This window comes from Canis lupus, chromosome 38 (assembly GCF_011100685.1).
Source record: "Canis lupus familiaris isolate Mischka breed German Shepherd chromosome 38, alternate assembly UU_Cfam_GSD_1.0, whole genome shotgun sequence".
Taxonomy (NCBI): domain Eukaryota; kingdom Metazoa; phylum Chordata; class Mammalia; order Carnivora; family Canidae; genus Canis; species Canis lupus.
In genome coordinates, this window is record NC_049259.1 from 22,949,740 (window position 1) to 22,967,556 (window position 17,817).

General features: G+C 61.8%; 1 protein-coding gene across 2 annotated transcripts in view; it reads left to right on the plus strand.

Moving 5' to 3' along the window:
* Positions 1–17,817, plus strand: part of KCNJ10 (potassium inwardly rectifying channel subfamily J member 10) — a 28,886-nt gene that overhangs the window by 5,626 nt on the left and 5,443 nt on the right. The window contains exon 2 of one of the 2 annotated variants that reach the window (XM_038586373.1): positions 10,140–10,314. The exons of the other annotated variant lie outside the window; for it this stretch is intronic. Coding sequence (XP_038442301.1) covers positions 10,210–10,314 — 105 coding nt within the window. The 5' untranslated portion in view covers positions 10,140–10,209. The remainder of the gene's footprint in view (positions 1–10,139; positions 10,315–17,817) is intronic. 2 annotated transcript variants of the gene reach the window in all.

The following is a 17,817-nucleotide window of genomic DNA, read 5'->3' on the forward strand; positions in this document are numbered from 1 at the left end:
GAGAAGCGCTAGTCCAGAGGAACTTCAGACAATAGTTTCAAAAGACCCGCAGCCAAGCAGGTGTCCTGACTGATCTCCTTCAGCTGCCCGGGCTCCTTTGAGCATTCTCACTGGGGGGATCCTATGGGGTGGGGGGATCAGTAGGAGGTGGGGGGATCCTACGAGGCAGGGGGGATCCTACGAGGTGGGGGGGATCAGTAGGAGGTGGGGGGATCCTACGGGGCAGGGGATCAGTGGGAGGTGGGGGGATCCTACGGGGTGAGGGAATCAGTATAGGGAGGATCAGTATGGGGGATCAGTATGGGGTGGGGGATCAGTATGGGGGGATCAGTACAGGGTAGGAGGGATCAGTAGGAGGTGGAGGGATCACTATGGAATGGGAGATCACTATGGGGTGGGGGTTCAGTATGGGGATCAGTACGGGGTGGTTTAACACATGGGGCCCGCTCACTAGCTATGTGATCTTGGGCAAATCATCCACATCTCTGTTTTCTCATCTATAAAATGGGGCTTTTAGAAAGTGCCTATTTTTTTAGAGTTGTTGGAGATTACTTGACGTGATTCTAGTGTGGTGCTGCACCATGCGCGTGAGCCCTTCATCCCAGAGCCTTGCCCCTGAATTCCCTGGGCCATGTAGGCGGGAAGCGGCCCAGGTGATCCTCCCGGGGGGGCTTCCTGGGCCAGGAAGGAAAGGGACTTGGCCAAGGTCCTGGGAAGGTTAACAGGATTGCTGGCCCTGAACCTAGGAGTTCTAACTCCTAGCCCTATGTCCCCCGCCCCTCGGCCTCCCCAGACTCCTTGGGGAGCAGGGGTGGGGTGGGGTGCTGAACCAGTGTCCTGACCGGAGAAGGAAGCAGGCCTTCCCTCCCCCCCAGCAATGGCAAGCCAGCGCCCCGGCCCTGGGGTACAGCAGGAAGCCTCTAGGGCAGACCTGGAGGGCCTCTGGCCATCAGCGCAGCTGAAAAGTGGAGAAAGTGAGCCAGCCCCAAGATCTCCTCTGTCCTGCCTCGTGGCGGGCAGTTCTGTAAAGTGGCCTCAGCCCCTTCTCCTGGGGGTTTCTGGCCCCGACCAGAGGAAGTCTTGATTGGGCAACACTGCCTCTCACGTGGTGCGGGAGCCCTGCTCGTCCTGTCCTGGCCGCTGCCCCTTCCCGTTCCGGGCTCCTCAGCCCCTGCACTGCCCCCAACCCCCCAGCCGAGGTGCCCTGGGGCAGTGGCCCAGTACCTGGGCCCAGAGACCCCTGCGGGCACAGATGGTGTGGTGGGTGGAGGAGGGCGCCGGGGTGCCCTGGGTGGGAGGAGAGGAGCCTCTTCCCCAGCGTTGGAGGGGGAGGTCGGGGCAGGCACACGACCCGCATCTTGCATGGGGGGGCGGAGAGCTAGTCCTGGCCACACTCCCCTGAGGCAGGCTGCAGGCACCCCCTTGCTCGACGCCCCGAGCCCCGAGCACACTCCAGGTCTGCGCCCCGTGGCCGTGCACGGCTCTGCTCTCCTCTGCTGCCCACACAAGTCCCGGGGGTGGAGGTAAACCTGAGGCACGAGGTGGGTGGGCTCAGACTGTCCACCTGCTTCGTTCCAGGCCCGGCCTGGCCCCGCAGCCCCTCCGCCTCCATCGCCACCAGTCCCTGTGGCTTTTTCCACTTGCCAGGGCCCGTGTGGCCGGTGGCTGGTTTGGGGGCCCCTGGCTAGGCTCCCTCGGGGAGCCCCTATGGGCTAACCTCTCTCAGGTCTGGGCGCTGCCCCACCCCCTGCCTCCACAGGCAGGCCAGCAGCCCCCAGCTCCCTCCTCTGGGCTGTGGGACAGGGAGAGGGCTGAGGGGCAGGCTCTGCATACTAATGGGCTGCCCATTGTCAAAGCCCCTTTGTGCCGCAGAGCTCCATTGAGGCGGCTCTGGGGCGGGCACAATGGGGGCTCTGTCCCTGAGTTCCCCCAAACAGTCACCTGCTTTCAAAGCCTCCCCCCACCCCCACCCCCACCCGCCCCGTGTCCGTGTCCGGAGGGCCAAGAGAGCGCGGGGGAGTGGGCCCGGGGCCAGGGGGGATGGGCAGGAGGCGACCCCCCACTGCCCTGTCCCGGCCAGGCCAGGGAGATGGGCGCTGGTGGGGAGAGGTCCCGGCTCACGGACGGGGTGGGGGTGCAGTCTGTGGACGGAGCTGGAATGCGGGTTCTGTGAGGCCAGCGAAGGGGAAGGGGCGCGCCCAGCACCCACTCCTGGGTTCCACATGCCGGGCCTGGGCCGCGGCTCCCGCCCCTGCTCCTCCTCCGCGGGCTCATATATGCAGGGACACACAGGCACACACTCATCTATGCAGCCCCACACACAGGGCCCGACGCACGCTGGAGCGGATGCGCCCAGACCCAGCAGGCCCAGCCGGGGCCCGCCGTGGTCCTCGGGCCACCCACGTGCATATGCACCTGCACGCCTGCCCGCACCCCACCCCACCCCGTCGCCGGTGCACCCCTCCGCCAGCCGCCGCCCCCCTTGCCCTCGCTGCCCCCTGCTGCTCCAACACAGGTTATAACAAGTTTGCACTTGTTGTGACCTCGAGAATGTGAATGTAGCCCTGGGGCGGGTAATGTCCCGCTGCCCCAGACCGAGCCGCTTATTCGTTAACCACGGACACGGCCTCCTCCTCCTCTGCTGGTCACTTGAGCACGGCTCCGTAGCCCACCCCACCCCACCCCACCTCGGGGGCCCGGGACCCCGCCCCACGGCTGAGCCGAGCACACTGGAGGGGGGCAGGGGGGCTGCAGAACCCTCGAACCCAGCCTGCCCAGCTCAGGCAGCCGGGGCCCTGTGGGACCGTCCCTTGCATCTGCCCAGTGCACCCGCGTCACAGCCTGAGAGGCAGCGGGGGCAGTTCTCGTTGCTCTGGTTCTCAGGCCGGCTCTGAGGGGTGACACGGTGGGTTCGGGTGGCCAGGCGGCGACCAAGAGGAGGCCTGTTGCCTCTAGGTGGAGGGTTTCTCCTGGGGTGGCTGGGGCTTACTCTCCGTCTCTTGGCTTCACTCGGGAGACTCGCGCCCCTGAAGGTGCCCACCTCCCCTGGGAAGGAGCTGCGGGAGTGGTAGGGCAGGGAGCGGGGTGGACAACGGCGACAGGGTCTCGATTCTAGGGACCTCGAATCCTTAGAGAGGATTCTGGATCTAGAAAGAACCTCCGAAAGTCACCTTGACCTCCCCTGACTGCTGGCGGCGTGAGCCTGCCTCCTTCCATTTCCCACTGGCCCGCCGGCCCCACTCCTGCCACCGATTCTGCGTGGCTGGAGAGAGAAACCCAGCACCCCCGGCCAGGCTCCAGAGCTCTCTGTTGACCCCGAGTCCTCGGAGACGCCTGCTCTGGCCTTCCCGCCCACAGCCCGCGTCTGTGTGGGGTCTGCGGGGACGCCTGGGCCTGCCCTGCTCATCTGGGCCTGGGCATCTTTTGGAAGCAGGCGGTCTAAACAGGGAAGAGACAGAGGGCCCACCAGGACCCCAAGACCTGGGGTGGGGCGCGGGGTCGGGGGGCAACTCCCTCAGGTGGGGGCGGTGCTGACCCTGGTTCGCTCGCCCGCGAGTGTCATCGTCGGACGTTCACTTCCGTGATGTTTCCCTTCTGTCAGAATGGCACAGGGCCCTCCACCCCTCACCCCACCCAGGGCTCCCCCCTCTGGCCCCACATTCTGGTCTTCCTCGCTCAGGGCACCCCCTTCCTCTCTGGTGTGTCCTTCTGCCGCTGGAGGTCCCCTCACACGTCCCCTGTTGGAGAGAGAAGCCCCCCGGCTGCACCCAGGCCCTTGGCCACTGCGACGGGGAGGCAGGGGCGGCAGCCGCCTCCGCACCTCGTTCTAGATCCATCTAGAATCTCGACATGTCTAATGTGTCTTCATGCCCCCCACCTCCTCCACCGCCCCATGCTGGTCTTCAAATGGGGGCGGTGGTTAGGAGTAAGCGGGACAGTGGGGGTGGATAGGGGGGCTCCCTCCTGGTGATGGGGGCCCCTCAGACTTCCCCGCGTGAGGGTCGGGGTGGTTCTCTGTAGGCGGAACCAGGAGCCCCGAGGAGGCAAGGGGATCGAGGGCTCAGTTCCCTAAACATGCATCGTAAGGACAGGGTACCTTGGGTCTCTGGCTCCACCGGGGGTAACGATGAGGACGGACTGATTGGACAGCAGTACGTACATTTAGATGCAACAGGAAGCACTTCCTGGGGGGAAGGTATTGCTAGGCCAAGGGGAGGGGTCAGGGAGTGGAACGATCCTGATGAGACAGAGGGGTCCACCTTTGGTGTCTCAGTGAGCAGAGGCTGGGGGGCCTGGGAGGAAGTTCCCGTGACACCCTGAGCCCCCCGGGGGCCGTGGGATCCCCAGCTGTACTCGCTGGCGTGGTTCTGGGCCAGCCGCTGCGAGGCCAAGGGGCTCTGGAGACCTCAGGGTGGGGCCGTGCCCTGGGCTGTGGCCGTGCGTGGCCAGGGTACAAGCTCCGGGGGTCACGTCCAAGGTTGGCCCTATACCGGCTGGCCCTTCACGACCCCAGGTCAGCATAGGATCTTGGGGGAAGAAGTCAGGATTCGTGTTCTGACTCTGATCGAAAATCACATGTGCTACCGACCAGCTGCATGGTCAGAGGGAAGTGACTCCCAGGCCTTGCTTCCTCTTGGGGGAGCCGGGGAAGCCCCTGCGATGACCCGAGGGCCTCCCAGCACGTGCGTCCTGTGGCCCTCGGGTAAGAGGTGGTCACCTGCCCGGGGCTCCTCCTGAGCGGTTGGCTCACCTGCTGCGTCTGGGCTGCACACATGCAGTGCAGGCGGTGACACTGCCCACCTCCGTCCCGGAGCACGGGCGACCCTGCTGCGGGCGGGGCCCGGCTCGTGGCACGGTGGGGCGACCCACACGGGGCGGGGGGCACGTCTGCAGAGGCCTCCCGGGGAAAGTGGCCTCTCAGCGGAGGCCTAGGAGGAGGCTGGGGGGAGGGGGACAGGGCTTCCCGAGGCGGCCCCCTTGTCTGCCGGGAGCTGTGGGCGAAGGAAGCACGGCCCATCCAAGGACTGAGAGGAGCTGGGTGGGCTGCGCAGGGGACGCCGGGAGGGCCGAGGGAGGACAGCAGGTGCTGGTGCTGGGGAGGCCGGCAGACCCGGGTGACCCCAGACTCTGTCCCAGCTGCGATCGGGGCTTCGAGGTGGGTCAGCCGCTTCCCCTGCCCGCGCCCTCCTGTCCCGGCTTCTCCGGCCTCCCAAGCTTAGCCTCTTGTCCTCCGTCACTCAAGGAGCACCAGGCCCCAGGGTGGTCTGGGGGGTCTAGGCAGGAGCCCAGGGCCAGAGCTGACTAACCCTGAACCGTGGGAGAGGGGTCGACCTCCCACGGCGGACCCTGGATTCCTGGCATGAAGGCCCCCCACTGTGGGCCTCAGTTTCCCCATCTGGTCCCTCGCTAGAGAGTATCTGGGGAGCGTGATGGAGGAGGGCTGAGGGAAGCTACGGAAAAGGCAGCTCTTCACCCAGAGCAAAGGCTGATGGGGAGACCCTGTCAGTGGCCCCGACGGTTCCAAAGTGAAAACTTGGATGGAAGCTGGGAGAAAGGGTCTCCCAGGGATGAAGCAAGTCACGCACAGGGAAGGGACCTGGGGGCGGGGGAGCTGTCTTAAGAAATACGTAGCCAGGCTGCCGCAGAGGACACAAATAAACAAGATACAGGTCCCAAATCAGTTCAGAAAATGGTCTCTTGTTTGGGAGGGTGGGCAGGGTCCTTCCAGAGGGAGGGGGCAGCTGCAGCGACCCCTGGAGGGGGCCCAGGCATGGGGGCGTTCTCCTCTGCCCCCCCCCGCCCCCTGCCCTCTGGGAGCCTGCACCCCCTCAAGGCCCAGCCCTTCCCCCCACCGCAGCCAGTGCAACTTCTGAGACCACAGATAAGGAAGTGGGGGGGCCCTGGGCTGGGATCTCATCGGCCCCATCCTCCTTCAGGGAGGGAGCCCCACGGGTCCCTGGGACCCTAAGGAACAGGTCCCACCTGTTTGGCCCCACTGGCAGATCTGGTGACCGCTCAGTGGCTCACTGGCCTCCCCACCCAAACCCTTGTCTCCTGGAGCCTGGCCATCCTGGCTTTGAGAAGCCCGCCAGCTGCCTGGAGGCACCCCCCCCCCCCGGCTGGGGGCAAGCTGGAGGGCAGAGGGCCGAAGGGAGTCCCTGGGGAGCCTGGTCTTGGGCATCCCTCGGCAGGTTGAAGGGGTTTGGGAGGAACCTCCTCTTGGGAATGAGGAGCAGGTGGGATGAAGGAGAGGGGATTGGAAGCCTCCTCCAACTCTGGGGCCATAGTCCGTGGTACCTCACAAGTCCCTTACCCTGGAGGGGAGGTGGGGGGCGGAGGCTGGTTGAGTGGCATCGAGCCCTGGGGCATCGGAGAGGCAGGGCGAGGGAAGGGCCACGGCCCCCCCCCCCCCCCCCGCCCTGCTTTCTCGAATTCAGGAGATACTTTCCTTCATCTGCAAAGTAGGATAATAGTAAAATCTTATGAGGGCATGAGGGCTTTACAGACTCCACACGCTCCATCCCGCGTAGTCCGGACCGTGCAATGGGAGGGTTTCCTGCCTCCTTAGGGAGGAGATGGAGCCCTGGGGAAATGAAAAGAAGGGCAGAGCTCCAGCGAGGCAGGGACCCGAGGGGACACTAGTGGGGAGGTTGGGGATAGGGCCCTCGGCTGTGGCCCAACATGTGGATAACACGTAGGCCTCATCTGTCAGGCTAACGACAGGAAATGGTGCTCTGTGTCACCATGTGCGGGACGAGGGACATGGGCGGCAGGGGCGATGGCTGGGACAGCCTGAGGCAGAGAGTGGGGGCGGGGGCAGCCTGAAGGTAACTAGGGCGCCCAGCTAGCAGGAGCAGGAGCAGCAGGTGCTGAGCCCCTTGCAGCCGCTCGCAGGCGGAGGAAGTGCAGGAGCCCTTGGGGGCGCAGTCGTGGGTCGCAGGCGACCTAACCTGGCCGCTGCCAGATGGGGTACTTAGGGACAAGGGCCACAAGAAGGGGCCGCGACCCCCAGGGTAGAATCAGGCGGGAAGGGCCTTGAAGGCTCCGTCAGGAAGCTCCCGGGGCCCTGGGACCCACTGGAGGGTTCCGGGGAGCATTGGGATACAGGCCGGGCCAGCTGAGGGGTGCAGGGCACGGGGGGGGGGGCAGGTCACTGCAGTGCTCCCTGGGGGACCCACCGAGAACCTGCGGCTGGACTTAAGGCTGCTTGATTGGGACTGAGAGACGCCCCCAAAGGCAGGACTGGTGGGGCCTGGCGCCCACTCAGACACGGGGCTGGAGGGAGGCCGGGGGTGACTCTGTGAAGGGGGCAGGTGAGGGGAGCAGGCGGAGCTGATGCTGGGCGCTGCAGAGGGCAGAGGTGAGGAGAGAGGGTGGCGGGGTGAGAGCCAGAGCCAGACAGGCGGGAGGATCCCTGAGCACCCTCCTGGGGCAGGGGCGCCTGGGGGTGCAGGGAGGGGGAGGACAGGCAGGAGGAGAGCGACCCGCAGCCCACGGCCCCCCACCCCACACCCCTCCACAGGCCCGGCCTCCACCCTCTTTGCGGTGAAAGGAGTGGAAACCAGAGACTTCAGCTGCTTTGCCCCAAATCTCAGAGCCTAGAAGGGGCCACTCAGGAGCCGGGCAAGGGCTCCCAAACCAGGGGTCCCCGGGGGAGCGGGGAGGCCGGGATGCCCTTGCTGTGAGAGGGAAGCTGGGCTGTGCCTGCGGGGCGCTCCCTGCAGGGTGAAGGGCTGTGGCTCAGGGTGTCACCCATGTGGCTCGTGCTCTCAGGGTGGCTGATACTTCATTGCTAATAAATATTATTATTATTAAAGATTTTACTTATTTATTTATTCATGAGAGACACAGAGAGAGAGAGAGAGAGAGGCAGAGACACAGGCAGAGGGAGAAGCAGGCTCCATGCAGGGAGCCCGACGGGGGGGCTCCATCCCAGGACCCCAGGATCAGGCCCTGGGCTGCAGGCGGCGCTAAACTGCTGCGCCGCCCTGGCTGCCCGCTAGTAAATATTAGATGGGACCATTTGATGTTGCTGACATGAGACCTGTTGGGTTGTTTTCGGATTGGCAGTTTTTTTTTCTTTTGTAGAGCGTGGGGGCGGGGGGGGGGGGCCCGCGGCGCAGAGGGAGCATCTCAGGCTGACGCCCCACTGAGCTCGGGCCCAAGCAGGTCAATCTCGGGACCTCAGGGTCATGACCTGAGCCGAGACCCAGAGTCGGACACCCCGTTAAAAGGAGAGGGCTGGTGGGGGGGGTTGTCGGGAAGGGTAGGGGTGGAGACGCCGGCCAGTGCTGGGGCGTCCTGCCCCCTGGTGGCGGGAGCAGAGGGCTCGCCCGGAGCCCCCCTTGTCCGTCCTACCCTTGCCCCCTGGGCGGTCCTGCAGCACCTGCCTGTCTGCAAGAATGCTTGGAGCTTCTCGCCTGGATGATGCCCTCAAGCGGAAGGGGGCCCCTGGGGATGGATCCCGTGTGGCGGCCCCAGGAGCCCGGCAGGTGAGGCAGGTGAGGGCCGGCTGCCACAGGGAGAAGAGGTGAGCGGACACCTCGGTCCCTTCGACAGTTGCCCTGTCTCCAGGCCCCCGCCGGACCCAGGCCTTCTCCGCGTCCTGGCAGCCTCCGCAGCACCCCCTGGCTGCTGATGACCCTAGATAGCAGCGGCGGTGTCTGACCCCGCACTGATGGGGGTCTGGCTCCCCCGTTGAGGTGAGGAGGGTGGACTGACATTGGGGACAGCGGTTCTTCTGAGGCGAGGACCTGGATGGGGCCGGCGCTGGGGCTGTGGGGGCACCGGGGCCTCCTGTGTCCTCCAGAGCCAGGTGCCTCGCACGGAGTGAGCAGGGGCAGCCCTGCGGCCCCAGACGCGGAGTGGGTGCAGACAGCGGCCCGGTGCCCAGCCGGGGAGGGACTGTGCTCCGAGTGGGGTGGCGGGTGGGGCGGGGGCGTCCAGAGTCCGTGCCCAGGTGCTGCATGTGCCAGGAAGTCATCCTCGCTCCAGCTGGAGAGGGGGGGTCCTTGCGATCGCCCCCCCCCCACCCCGGGGCGGTTCTCTGCAGGATTGTGGGGACAGGAGACCCTGCCTGGGGGTCGGGGCAGAGCAAGGGGCCGCGCTCCCGATCAGCCCACACCCACAGGCAGGGGTGGTGCCTGCACAGCCGAGAACATCGGCCATGGCCCCCTCTCTGTGTCCCTCCCTCTCTTGACCGGAAAACACACAGAGGGGTCAGAAGGGCCAGACAGGGGTCACAGGCTCCCAGGAAATGCTTTGAAGGCTTTTATCCTTTCTTTTGATCAGACTATGAGAACTTTCCAAACGTTGACACAAGGGAAGAAAAGCCTATTCTTCCCTGGGCCAGGGCCTTGGTGTCAGGCCGAGGCCAGAGGATGGGAGGGAAGGGAAGGAGCTGAGGGGTGGCAGACGGAGGGAGGCTCAGTGACTCAGCTGGAAAAGCAGGCCCCGGAACCACACACGCTGCCCTCCTTTCCCCACCTCGAGATTTGTGTGCATCTGGCTCTGTTTCTATTTGTTTATTTTCTTGGAGGCAGATTAATGAATCGAGGCATCTTGTCTGAAAAGAACCCCGAACCCAATTCCGTTCCTCTTCCAGCCTCGAGGGCTTACATAACCCGGTGCGCTTTTCTTGCTGGCCTCCCTCTCAGACCCACCCCCTCCTCCTCCCCCCTCTCCCCTTTAAGGACACCCCGAAGCCCACACATGCTTCTCTTCAGGCCCCCAAAGCAGCCGATCTCCTTGGAAGCTTCCGGGGTCCCGATTCAGGTTGGAGTTGGTGCCCAAAGAAGAGATAATATGTTTGGGGACGGGAGGCCGAGTGGCCATTTCCTCTTCCCCAAGGGAGGGGGAGGGCTCTGGCTGGACACGGGGTCTCGAAGTGGCAAGGAACCTTGATAATCTCCAAAGACAGGGCACCCCAACCCCCCCAGCAGTGGTCCTGGGAGGCTGAGGGGGGGAAGGCCCCCGAGAAGATACGGGGATGAGCCGTTCTCCGTCACACGTCAGACATCCCAGAACTCTGTTTAGCTTTTTGGATTAGGTAAATTTTTCATTCGACTCTATTATGCCGTTTGTTTCATTGGAAAACAAGATTTTTCCCTCAAAGTCTCTGAGTGACACTGTCATCGCAGGAAGGATACATTACATCAAGCTGGGTGGCTCCGGGTCCCTCCCGGCACACTAGTTTGAGAAGCAGAACGGATGCGACCGCCAGACGGGCTGAGACGTTGCCCAGGGCACCGCTGGTCGTGGCGGGTGGAGGCTGCACCTGTGTCCCGCTTCCCCGTCCAGCCCACTTCCCACCAGGTAACGCTTCCCTTAGGCCCTGGCGGGGTCTTAGGCATCCTTGAGGCCGACCCCCTCTCGCCGCCTCCAGGATGCGGTGCTCCGACGGCCCGGCCTGGGTTCTGGGGCCGAGAGTGCTCCAAGGCCCTCCGTGTGCGCCGGGGCTTCCCCGACACAGGACACGGCGCTGGGGTGGGACGCGGGGGCCAGCTGGTACCGCAACTGCCTGTTTCTGCCCATCTACTCGCTTGCGCTCGCCCCATGGTGGTTGGTTCAGAGACACCTTAGAGCCTCAACGGACTGCACTGGTTCACAGCCAGAGTGGGGCCCCTGCCTGTCCCGGGGGCACTGCCTCCCCTTTCTGATCCCATCTCCAAACCCCTAAATCAAGAGGCTCTTTTCTGGAGGAAGGAAAGGGGAGAACAGGAGTCTGGAGGAGGACTCATGATGCCTCCACCGAGGCAGACCCCCTGGGCCTGGGGTGTAGACGGAGGACCAGAGGGCAGAGTGTGATGGGGAGGTCAAAGGTTAGAGCTGTGATCAGAGGGATAGCGCCCGGCCTGCACATCACCGTCTTCACAAGGCAGGACGCAGGAGGCTGAAGGACAAGCCGCTCAGACGCGTGGGGCGACACAGGCCAGGAGGAGTGACAAGGATGGAGCGGGGGAGGGGGGTACACGTTAGTGTCGGGCGGCACCAAGTACGAGGGGACAGTGGGGACGTGCCACGCAAACCAAAAGGGACCAGAGGTTAGAGCACTCTCTCCCACGCAGAGCATCGCTGCCAATCACGGGATGCCCCCTGGGTGTCTGGGCTGGTGACAGGTCCCTGTCTGGCCCCTGCTAACCCCCAGCGGGTAGAGGTGTCACCTTCTCCGGGGATTGAGTGTGGGATTTGCTCAGGAAGGCAAAGTCACTGTCTTGTCAGCCTGACGCTGTAGGAGAAAGGACTTTGGAATCCAGCCAAGGTACTGATCTGGGCTCCGCTGCCTGGACGTTGTCACCGGGGCTCCCCCCCTCCCCCGCCCCGGGGTTCCTCAGCGACTGTGACGACTGTGACCGCAGAAACTGTTACACACTCCTCCCAACGGCAGGATGGGATGGGATGCGAAGTGCTGCCCGGAAGGTGGGCATTCATTCGCCAAATGAAAGTCGCCCCCTCTTTCTGCTCCCATTTCCCCGAACCAAACGTTAGGAAGAGGAAATACTCCACAGCCAAAGAAGAGAAGCCACCTGGGGGGGGGGGGGGACGCCTGGGTGGCCAGTGGGCGAGTGTCTGCCTTGGGCGCAGTGCGTGGCCCGGGGTCCTGGATCCAGCCTTCTGCCCCTCTCTCTGTGTCTCTCATGAATAAATAAATAAAAACTTAAAAAAAAAAAATGAAGTCACCTGGCGGCACAGTGAAGGCCTGGCACCTGGCGGGAGGCTAGGGCCCCAGCTGGGGAGCCAGGGCTCAGCCCCTCATCCCTGTCATCCCCCTCATCCCCATAGGAGCCCAGGGCGCTCACCTGCCCACCCGCCCTGCTGGCTGCCCCTCATCTGGCCGCTCAACCTTTAAGCACAGGGAGCGGGCCCCAAGGCAGAGGTGCTGGGGGCCGGGGGCGGGGGGCATCACTGTGTTCCCAGTTGGTCCTATTAAGAGTCTTTCTTGTGCTCCCAACCCTGCAGCCAAAACTGGCTCCTCCTCCCTGGCTGGCTCTGGAGTTTTTCAGGATTGTGACTTCTGCGCACACGGCTCCCTCCCCTTCCCCGGGTACCCCCCCTTCCCCGGGTGTCCCCCCTCAACCGTCTGGATCTTGCCTACCCTTCAGGCCAGTGCCAAGGCCTCCTCACTCTGCAAAGCCTTTCTTGGGCAAGAGAGGCCGGTATGGAGGACTCCACCCCTGGGTGTTAGTCGCTGACTTTGCTTCCTGCTCTAAATGGAGGATAACAACAGTTCAGGGGTTGCTCCCTTGAGCCAGACGTTGCCTTTCCCTCTGCAAGTTCCCTGGTACCTCCCAGGTGCCGCGTCTGGGGCTCTCACCACTTCCTGCCTGGGCTATGGTTGCCTCCCCTGTTGGCTCGGAAGGTCCCCAAGGCCAGAATCAACATCCAATTCATCTCCCTAACTCCAGGGTCGGGTTTAGGACCTGGCACCCCGTAGAGGCTAGGGAAAGCGTCCGTGGAACGGACAGGATCCCGTCGAACAGACAGGATCCCGAGGCTGGAAGCGCATAGGTCTTCCTGCCGTGACAAGGGCTCCGCAGACCAGAGGGCTCCGCTGGTTTGCAGGTGTTAGTGTTGAGGACTAGTTTGGGGGGTTTCTGTGTGTTTGGGAAGAAGAGAAGATGTGAAAAGTTGAGAGAAGATCCAAGCAAGGAGGAAGGACAAGAGGGCCTCAGCGGAGAGGCTCTGGACCAGGGCGACGTCCTGTGCGACCTGTGCGTGGGGACAATGGTGCCCACCCTTCAGGAGCCTGCAGTCCACTCCCGACACGCTTCTGGAGCACCTACTATGTGTCCTATGTTGTGCTGAGCACACATCAGGGCCACGGAAGTGGGTTATGCCTGAATCCTTAGTTCAGTTAGCCTGCTTGGAGTAGAAGAGAGGTCGGGTGTCGGGTCCACCCCGTAGACCACGCAGGTGGCGATACGCGGGCGTGCATCTGGAGACTCAGACGAGGGAGGGGTTACCAGAGGCTCCGTGGGAGAGGGGTCGTTTGAACAGGTTTATCCTGGGTACGTAGGGACAGGGACAGAGGGGAGGCCAGGGAGGGAGAGGGCGCGAACGCATGGGCCTGTGCGGCGGGGAGCGGCTGGGAGAGGGGTGGGAGGTAAGGCTGGAAGGGGGTTTGGAAGCAGATGCCGGGAGGCCACTCCTGCCTGGCGGAGTCTGGTCTGTCCTTGACCCATGAGGCGGAGACTTTTGAGCTGGGAGAGGCACTGGGAGGCTTATGGGGTGGGGGGCTTGGGGGACAACCTGGCCTTGAGGCTCGCTGCACACGCACACGCCACACGCCGACTCAGTCATGCAATAAGGATTCTCCTCCGAATACCCCGTGGGCACTGAAGCCGGATTAAGCACTGCAGGGGCTTGAGGGGGCAAAGGTCGAGCAGGAGGTGAGCGAGATGATGGAGGAGGAGCAGGAGGAGCAGATTCCCCGCCATCAGGCCATCGGATGAATGCTGCCCGGAGGAAGGGGAGCCCGAGTGTGGCCCCCGGAGCAGGATGGCGCCTTGACCATTTAGGGAGCCTGAGGGGCAGCAGGGAGGAGGGTTTGTTCACGTTCGGGAGTGAAGGCAGGGAGCGCCGGACCAAAGCTGCTTTCAGGCAAAGGGGAAAACGGACCAAGCTCTTTGCTCAGGGTCGCTTCCCGCCGCTCCGAGCTGTCGGGTTTTGGGAGAAGGTGCTCGGCTCTTCCCGGTGCATCCGCCATGGCCCCTGTGTGGGGAGGGCGGGTGGGGGGAGAAGCATCCTTTCCCCCCACTTACCTTGGCCTGATGTGCCCCCGCGCCCGTGGCCATTTATGAGCTCATCGTCTGTCTCCATCTTTCCGCCGATTCAGAGGAGCTTGGACGGATGTCTCAGGGACTTGCGCTCTCCTGCCCTTTGAGGGCAGCATCTGTAGGGCCGCAGCAGCAGTGGGGCCAGGGCTGGGGCTAAGCCTGGGTCCCTCCCACTGTACCTTGGCTCCACCTGGAGGTCTCTGCGAGCTCAGCACCCAGCTCCCGTGCGCTCATCCGAGGCTGCAGCCCTCCCTCTCTTGGGCCTCCAGGTGGGCCTCCGGTCAGTCTTTAGTAGCAAACTGTCCCCGGTGCTGGGGAAACAGGTGAAAGGCCCCGTCCGGGCGTCAGTGAAGAAGCCACAGATGACCCACAAGGGCGACCACGTGGTTGCAAAGCACTCTGATGTGCTGAAACAGGAGCGTGTTCAAGGCCAGGCTTCACAAGCCCGTGCTGGGGTGAGGCCCGGGAGACGGACACCGACTATTTCTTTGATGCCTTTGATGGTCATGAGGGGCCAACAGACACTTGAGTCCAGTTCTGAGAGCTAAGCCGGAGGTCAGAGGCGGGGAGGCTTGGAGCAGGTCAGTGTGAACGCGGGTCCAAAGGTGGAAAGGATGAAACCGCAGGCTCTCTGCAGAGCTGGAGCCCAGGGTATGAGCAGAGACGCGGCAGGAACCAAGCCAGCCGGTAGGCAGAGACCAAACCCGAAAGGCCTTGAAGGCTGTGCTCAGAGGCCTGCAGCGTTTCCTACAGGCAGTCGAGAGCCATGGATCAGTTTTAGTTGCGAGAATCAGCAGAGCGGTGCGCTGGCCCAGAGCGGAGCGTACTCAGGAAAGGCCCGTGGCCCACCCGTCCCGGGGAAGGGGAGGCCGGCGGGAGGCCGGCATGGGGTGCGCTGAGGCCGCGGGCAGACACCACCGTGGGTGTGACTGGCCTTTGTTTTAGAGGAATAACCACAAGCACAGTTCCTGGAGCGGGAAGCCCGGGGTCTCCATGTCTGTGTCTTCACCCCTCGGGGGCTGGTTTTGTGTTCAGAGTTCTGGAGACCTTGGCCCCCAGGGTCCGACTAGGACTGTTCTGGGGGAGCAGCACCCTCTAGAGGAGGGAGCGAGCGTGGGTGAGCCAGGTGGGGCAGCGGGAGACCCCATGGGGCTCAGGGCTGGGCCTGGTCCCTTCCTCGGAGCCCCGCCAGCTGGCAGCACGGCGGCGCGGCTTGTTTATCTGCTTCTGACTCGGGCCACCTCGGAGAACAAAGCTGCCTGGCTGTGGGAGGTGGCACGACAGCTGGGAGCAGCTGGAGGAGGCAGACGGAAAGGCTGGCGGCAGAGGGCACACGGCTGGAGGCGGCAATCACAACAAAGCGTTGGAGCCAGGAGCCAAAATCTGCAGCGCCCGGATCTGTAGGCCTGACGCTAGGCTCTGGAAGCTTTAGGCTCTGCCTCCTGCGGCGCAGCTGGGACCCTGCACGCGGGGCACCCCGGATGCACGTCCTGAGCCCATGACACCCATGGGGATGAGCCTGGGTACGCGGAAGTTGCTATGATTGAAAAGTTCTGGGGGCATCTGGCTGGCTCGGTCAGGGGAGCGTGCCGTTCTCGATCTCAGGGTTGTGAATTCGGGCCCCACATTGGGTGTGGAGCCTACTTTAAAAAAGTAAAAAGAAAAAAAAAAGGTTCTGGACCAGGGACTGGAAGACCCAGGTTCTGGTCTCATCTCTACCACTGACTTGTTTGGGATAAATCTCTGAGCCTGTTTCTTTTTTCTTTTCTTTTTTTTTTTTTTTTTTAAGGTTTTATTTTATTCATTCATGACACACACACACACACACACACAGAGGCAGAGACGCAGGCAGAGGGAGAAGCAGGCTCCCTGCAGGGAGCCCGATGTGGGACTCGGTCCCAGGACCCCGGGGTCGTGCCCTGAGCTGAAGGCAGATGCTCAACCGCTGAGCCACCCAGGTGTCCCACTGAGCCTGTTTCTCATGATGACTTTTGTATTTAGTTCATGGTACGAGGGTCAAATTACGTATTTTATGAGCTGCAGCATGATATATAATCGTAGACTTTCATTTTGGGAATGAGAAGCTTTCCCCTGGGCCCTGAGAGCCTCCCTTCCTGAAGATACAAAGCTAAGACTTTGATGACGGGTCTGGGAACGTCACCGTAGGAGGTGCGGGGAGAGAAGGTGTGCAGGCAGGCGGCAGGCAGGCATCCTGATCTGCCGTGAGTGCAGGTGAAAGCTAGCAGACCGTCCCTGCCTCTGTCCAGGCCTTGATTCCCTCCGTAGACCCTGCCCAGTGCTGTCCACCCTGCCCTTGAACGCCTCCAGGGACAGAGCACTGTCTACCTTTGGAGAAGCTCTTTCCGCGTATGGAAGTCCGGACTGTTACCTGGATCTCTGTCGTAGCAGTCCGGAATCTTTGCTCCTGTGCTGCGAACTCATTGGTCCTGGTGGCTCCTCTTAGATGGCAAAGGACAAGGCCAAAGCCTCATTCACGTGACAGCAACTTCAAACCAAATACCTGCACACAGCCTCTCGTACCCCTAGGTGGTCTCTTCTCCCCACTAACTTCCCCGCCTCCCTCAGCCACTCCTTACACGCTCTGGTTCTGAATCCTCTCATAGCCTGACTGTCCTCGGAGACTCAAAACGGCAGGTACAGGGTGAGCAGAGTCAACGACTTCCTTATTCTACATACTTGAAGAGTAGCTTAGACAGCATCGCTGGGACGCCCCGTCGGTGAAGCATCTGCCTTCAGTTCAGGTCATGATCCGCGGTCCTGTGACTGAGCCCCGCGTCGGGCTCCCTGCTCAGGGTGAGCTGCTTCTCCCTCTGCCTTTGCCACTCGCCCTGCTAGTGCTCTCAGATAAATAAAATCTCTAAAAAAAAAAAAAAAAAAAAATAGCATTGCTTGTTTTAACCGAAATGCATCCCATCTTTCCAATCCGGAATGGCTCAGGTGATTCTTGGACTCCAGTATGTACACCTACCTGATACCTTTTTTTGTTAGATTTGGCTCCTCCTGGATCCTGATTCTGTCCAGATCTTGCATTTGCGATCCATCCCTGCTTTGTGCCATCCCTGTAATCCATGTGCTGTATAGTTTTGAATAGGATTACTGTCATGAATGTTGAATGGGGTGAGGCCGAAGATAAAGCTCTGTGGGACGTCACGAGAAAACAGATCCCAGGCCGTCATGATCCCCTCAGGAGCACCACTCGTTTTTGTGTGGGTTAGTCCCCAGCATCGGAGCGGCATTCTGCTCATTTTTCGTGGTCTTATCCTCAAGGACAGAAGGAGAGATCTTGTCAAAAATCTTGCATAGACACACTTTATCTGTTGCCTTGCTGTGACTGCCCATCTAGTAACCTTGTCTTAGAGGGAAGTTAGGCCACTTGGTGTGACTTGTTCTTGGTCACCCCAGGCTGGGTCCTGCTGATAACTGCCCTCCCTCCGACATTCCCAAGTGATCACAATCCTTTTTTTTTTTTTTTTTTTTATTCATTTGAGAGAGAGAGAAACAGAGAGGGACAGAGGGGGGAGGGAGAGAGAGAAGCTCAAGTAGACTCCCGGCTGGACGTGGACCCAGACACGAGGGGGCTCGATCTCACGACCCTGAGATGATGACCTGAGCTGAAATCAACAGTCAGACGCTCAACCGACTGAGCCACCCAGGCGCCCCAAGTACTCAGCCTTAATGCTCTGTTCTAGAATCTTGCCCTGGGTCACACTATCTTACCCAGTGTGTGAAACGTATCTTGTTTCTCTTTTTTGAAAATTAAAAAAAAAAAAAAAAAGAAAAAAAGAAAATTACGTTCACTCGTCCACAACTTTCCAGCACTTCCTCTGTCTGCTCACAGTTCTTCAGAATCTCTTAGAGGTCGCACGACTTTTCCAGTTTGAGGATCAAATGAGAAGGCACGCTAATCTGTAAACTTGAAAATGGTATAGAGATGCAGGCGCTGCGTGTGGTTTTTTCAATATTACTACTACTACTGAGTATCGAATGGGGCTTTACTTGGGCTCTAAATAATAATTCTTCA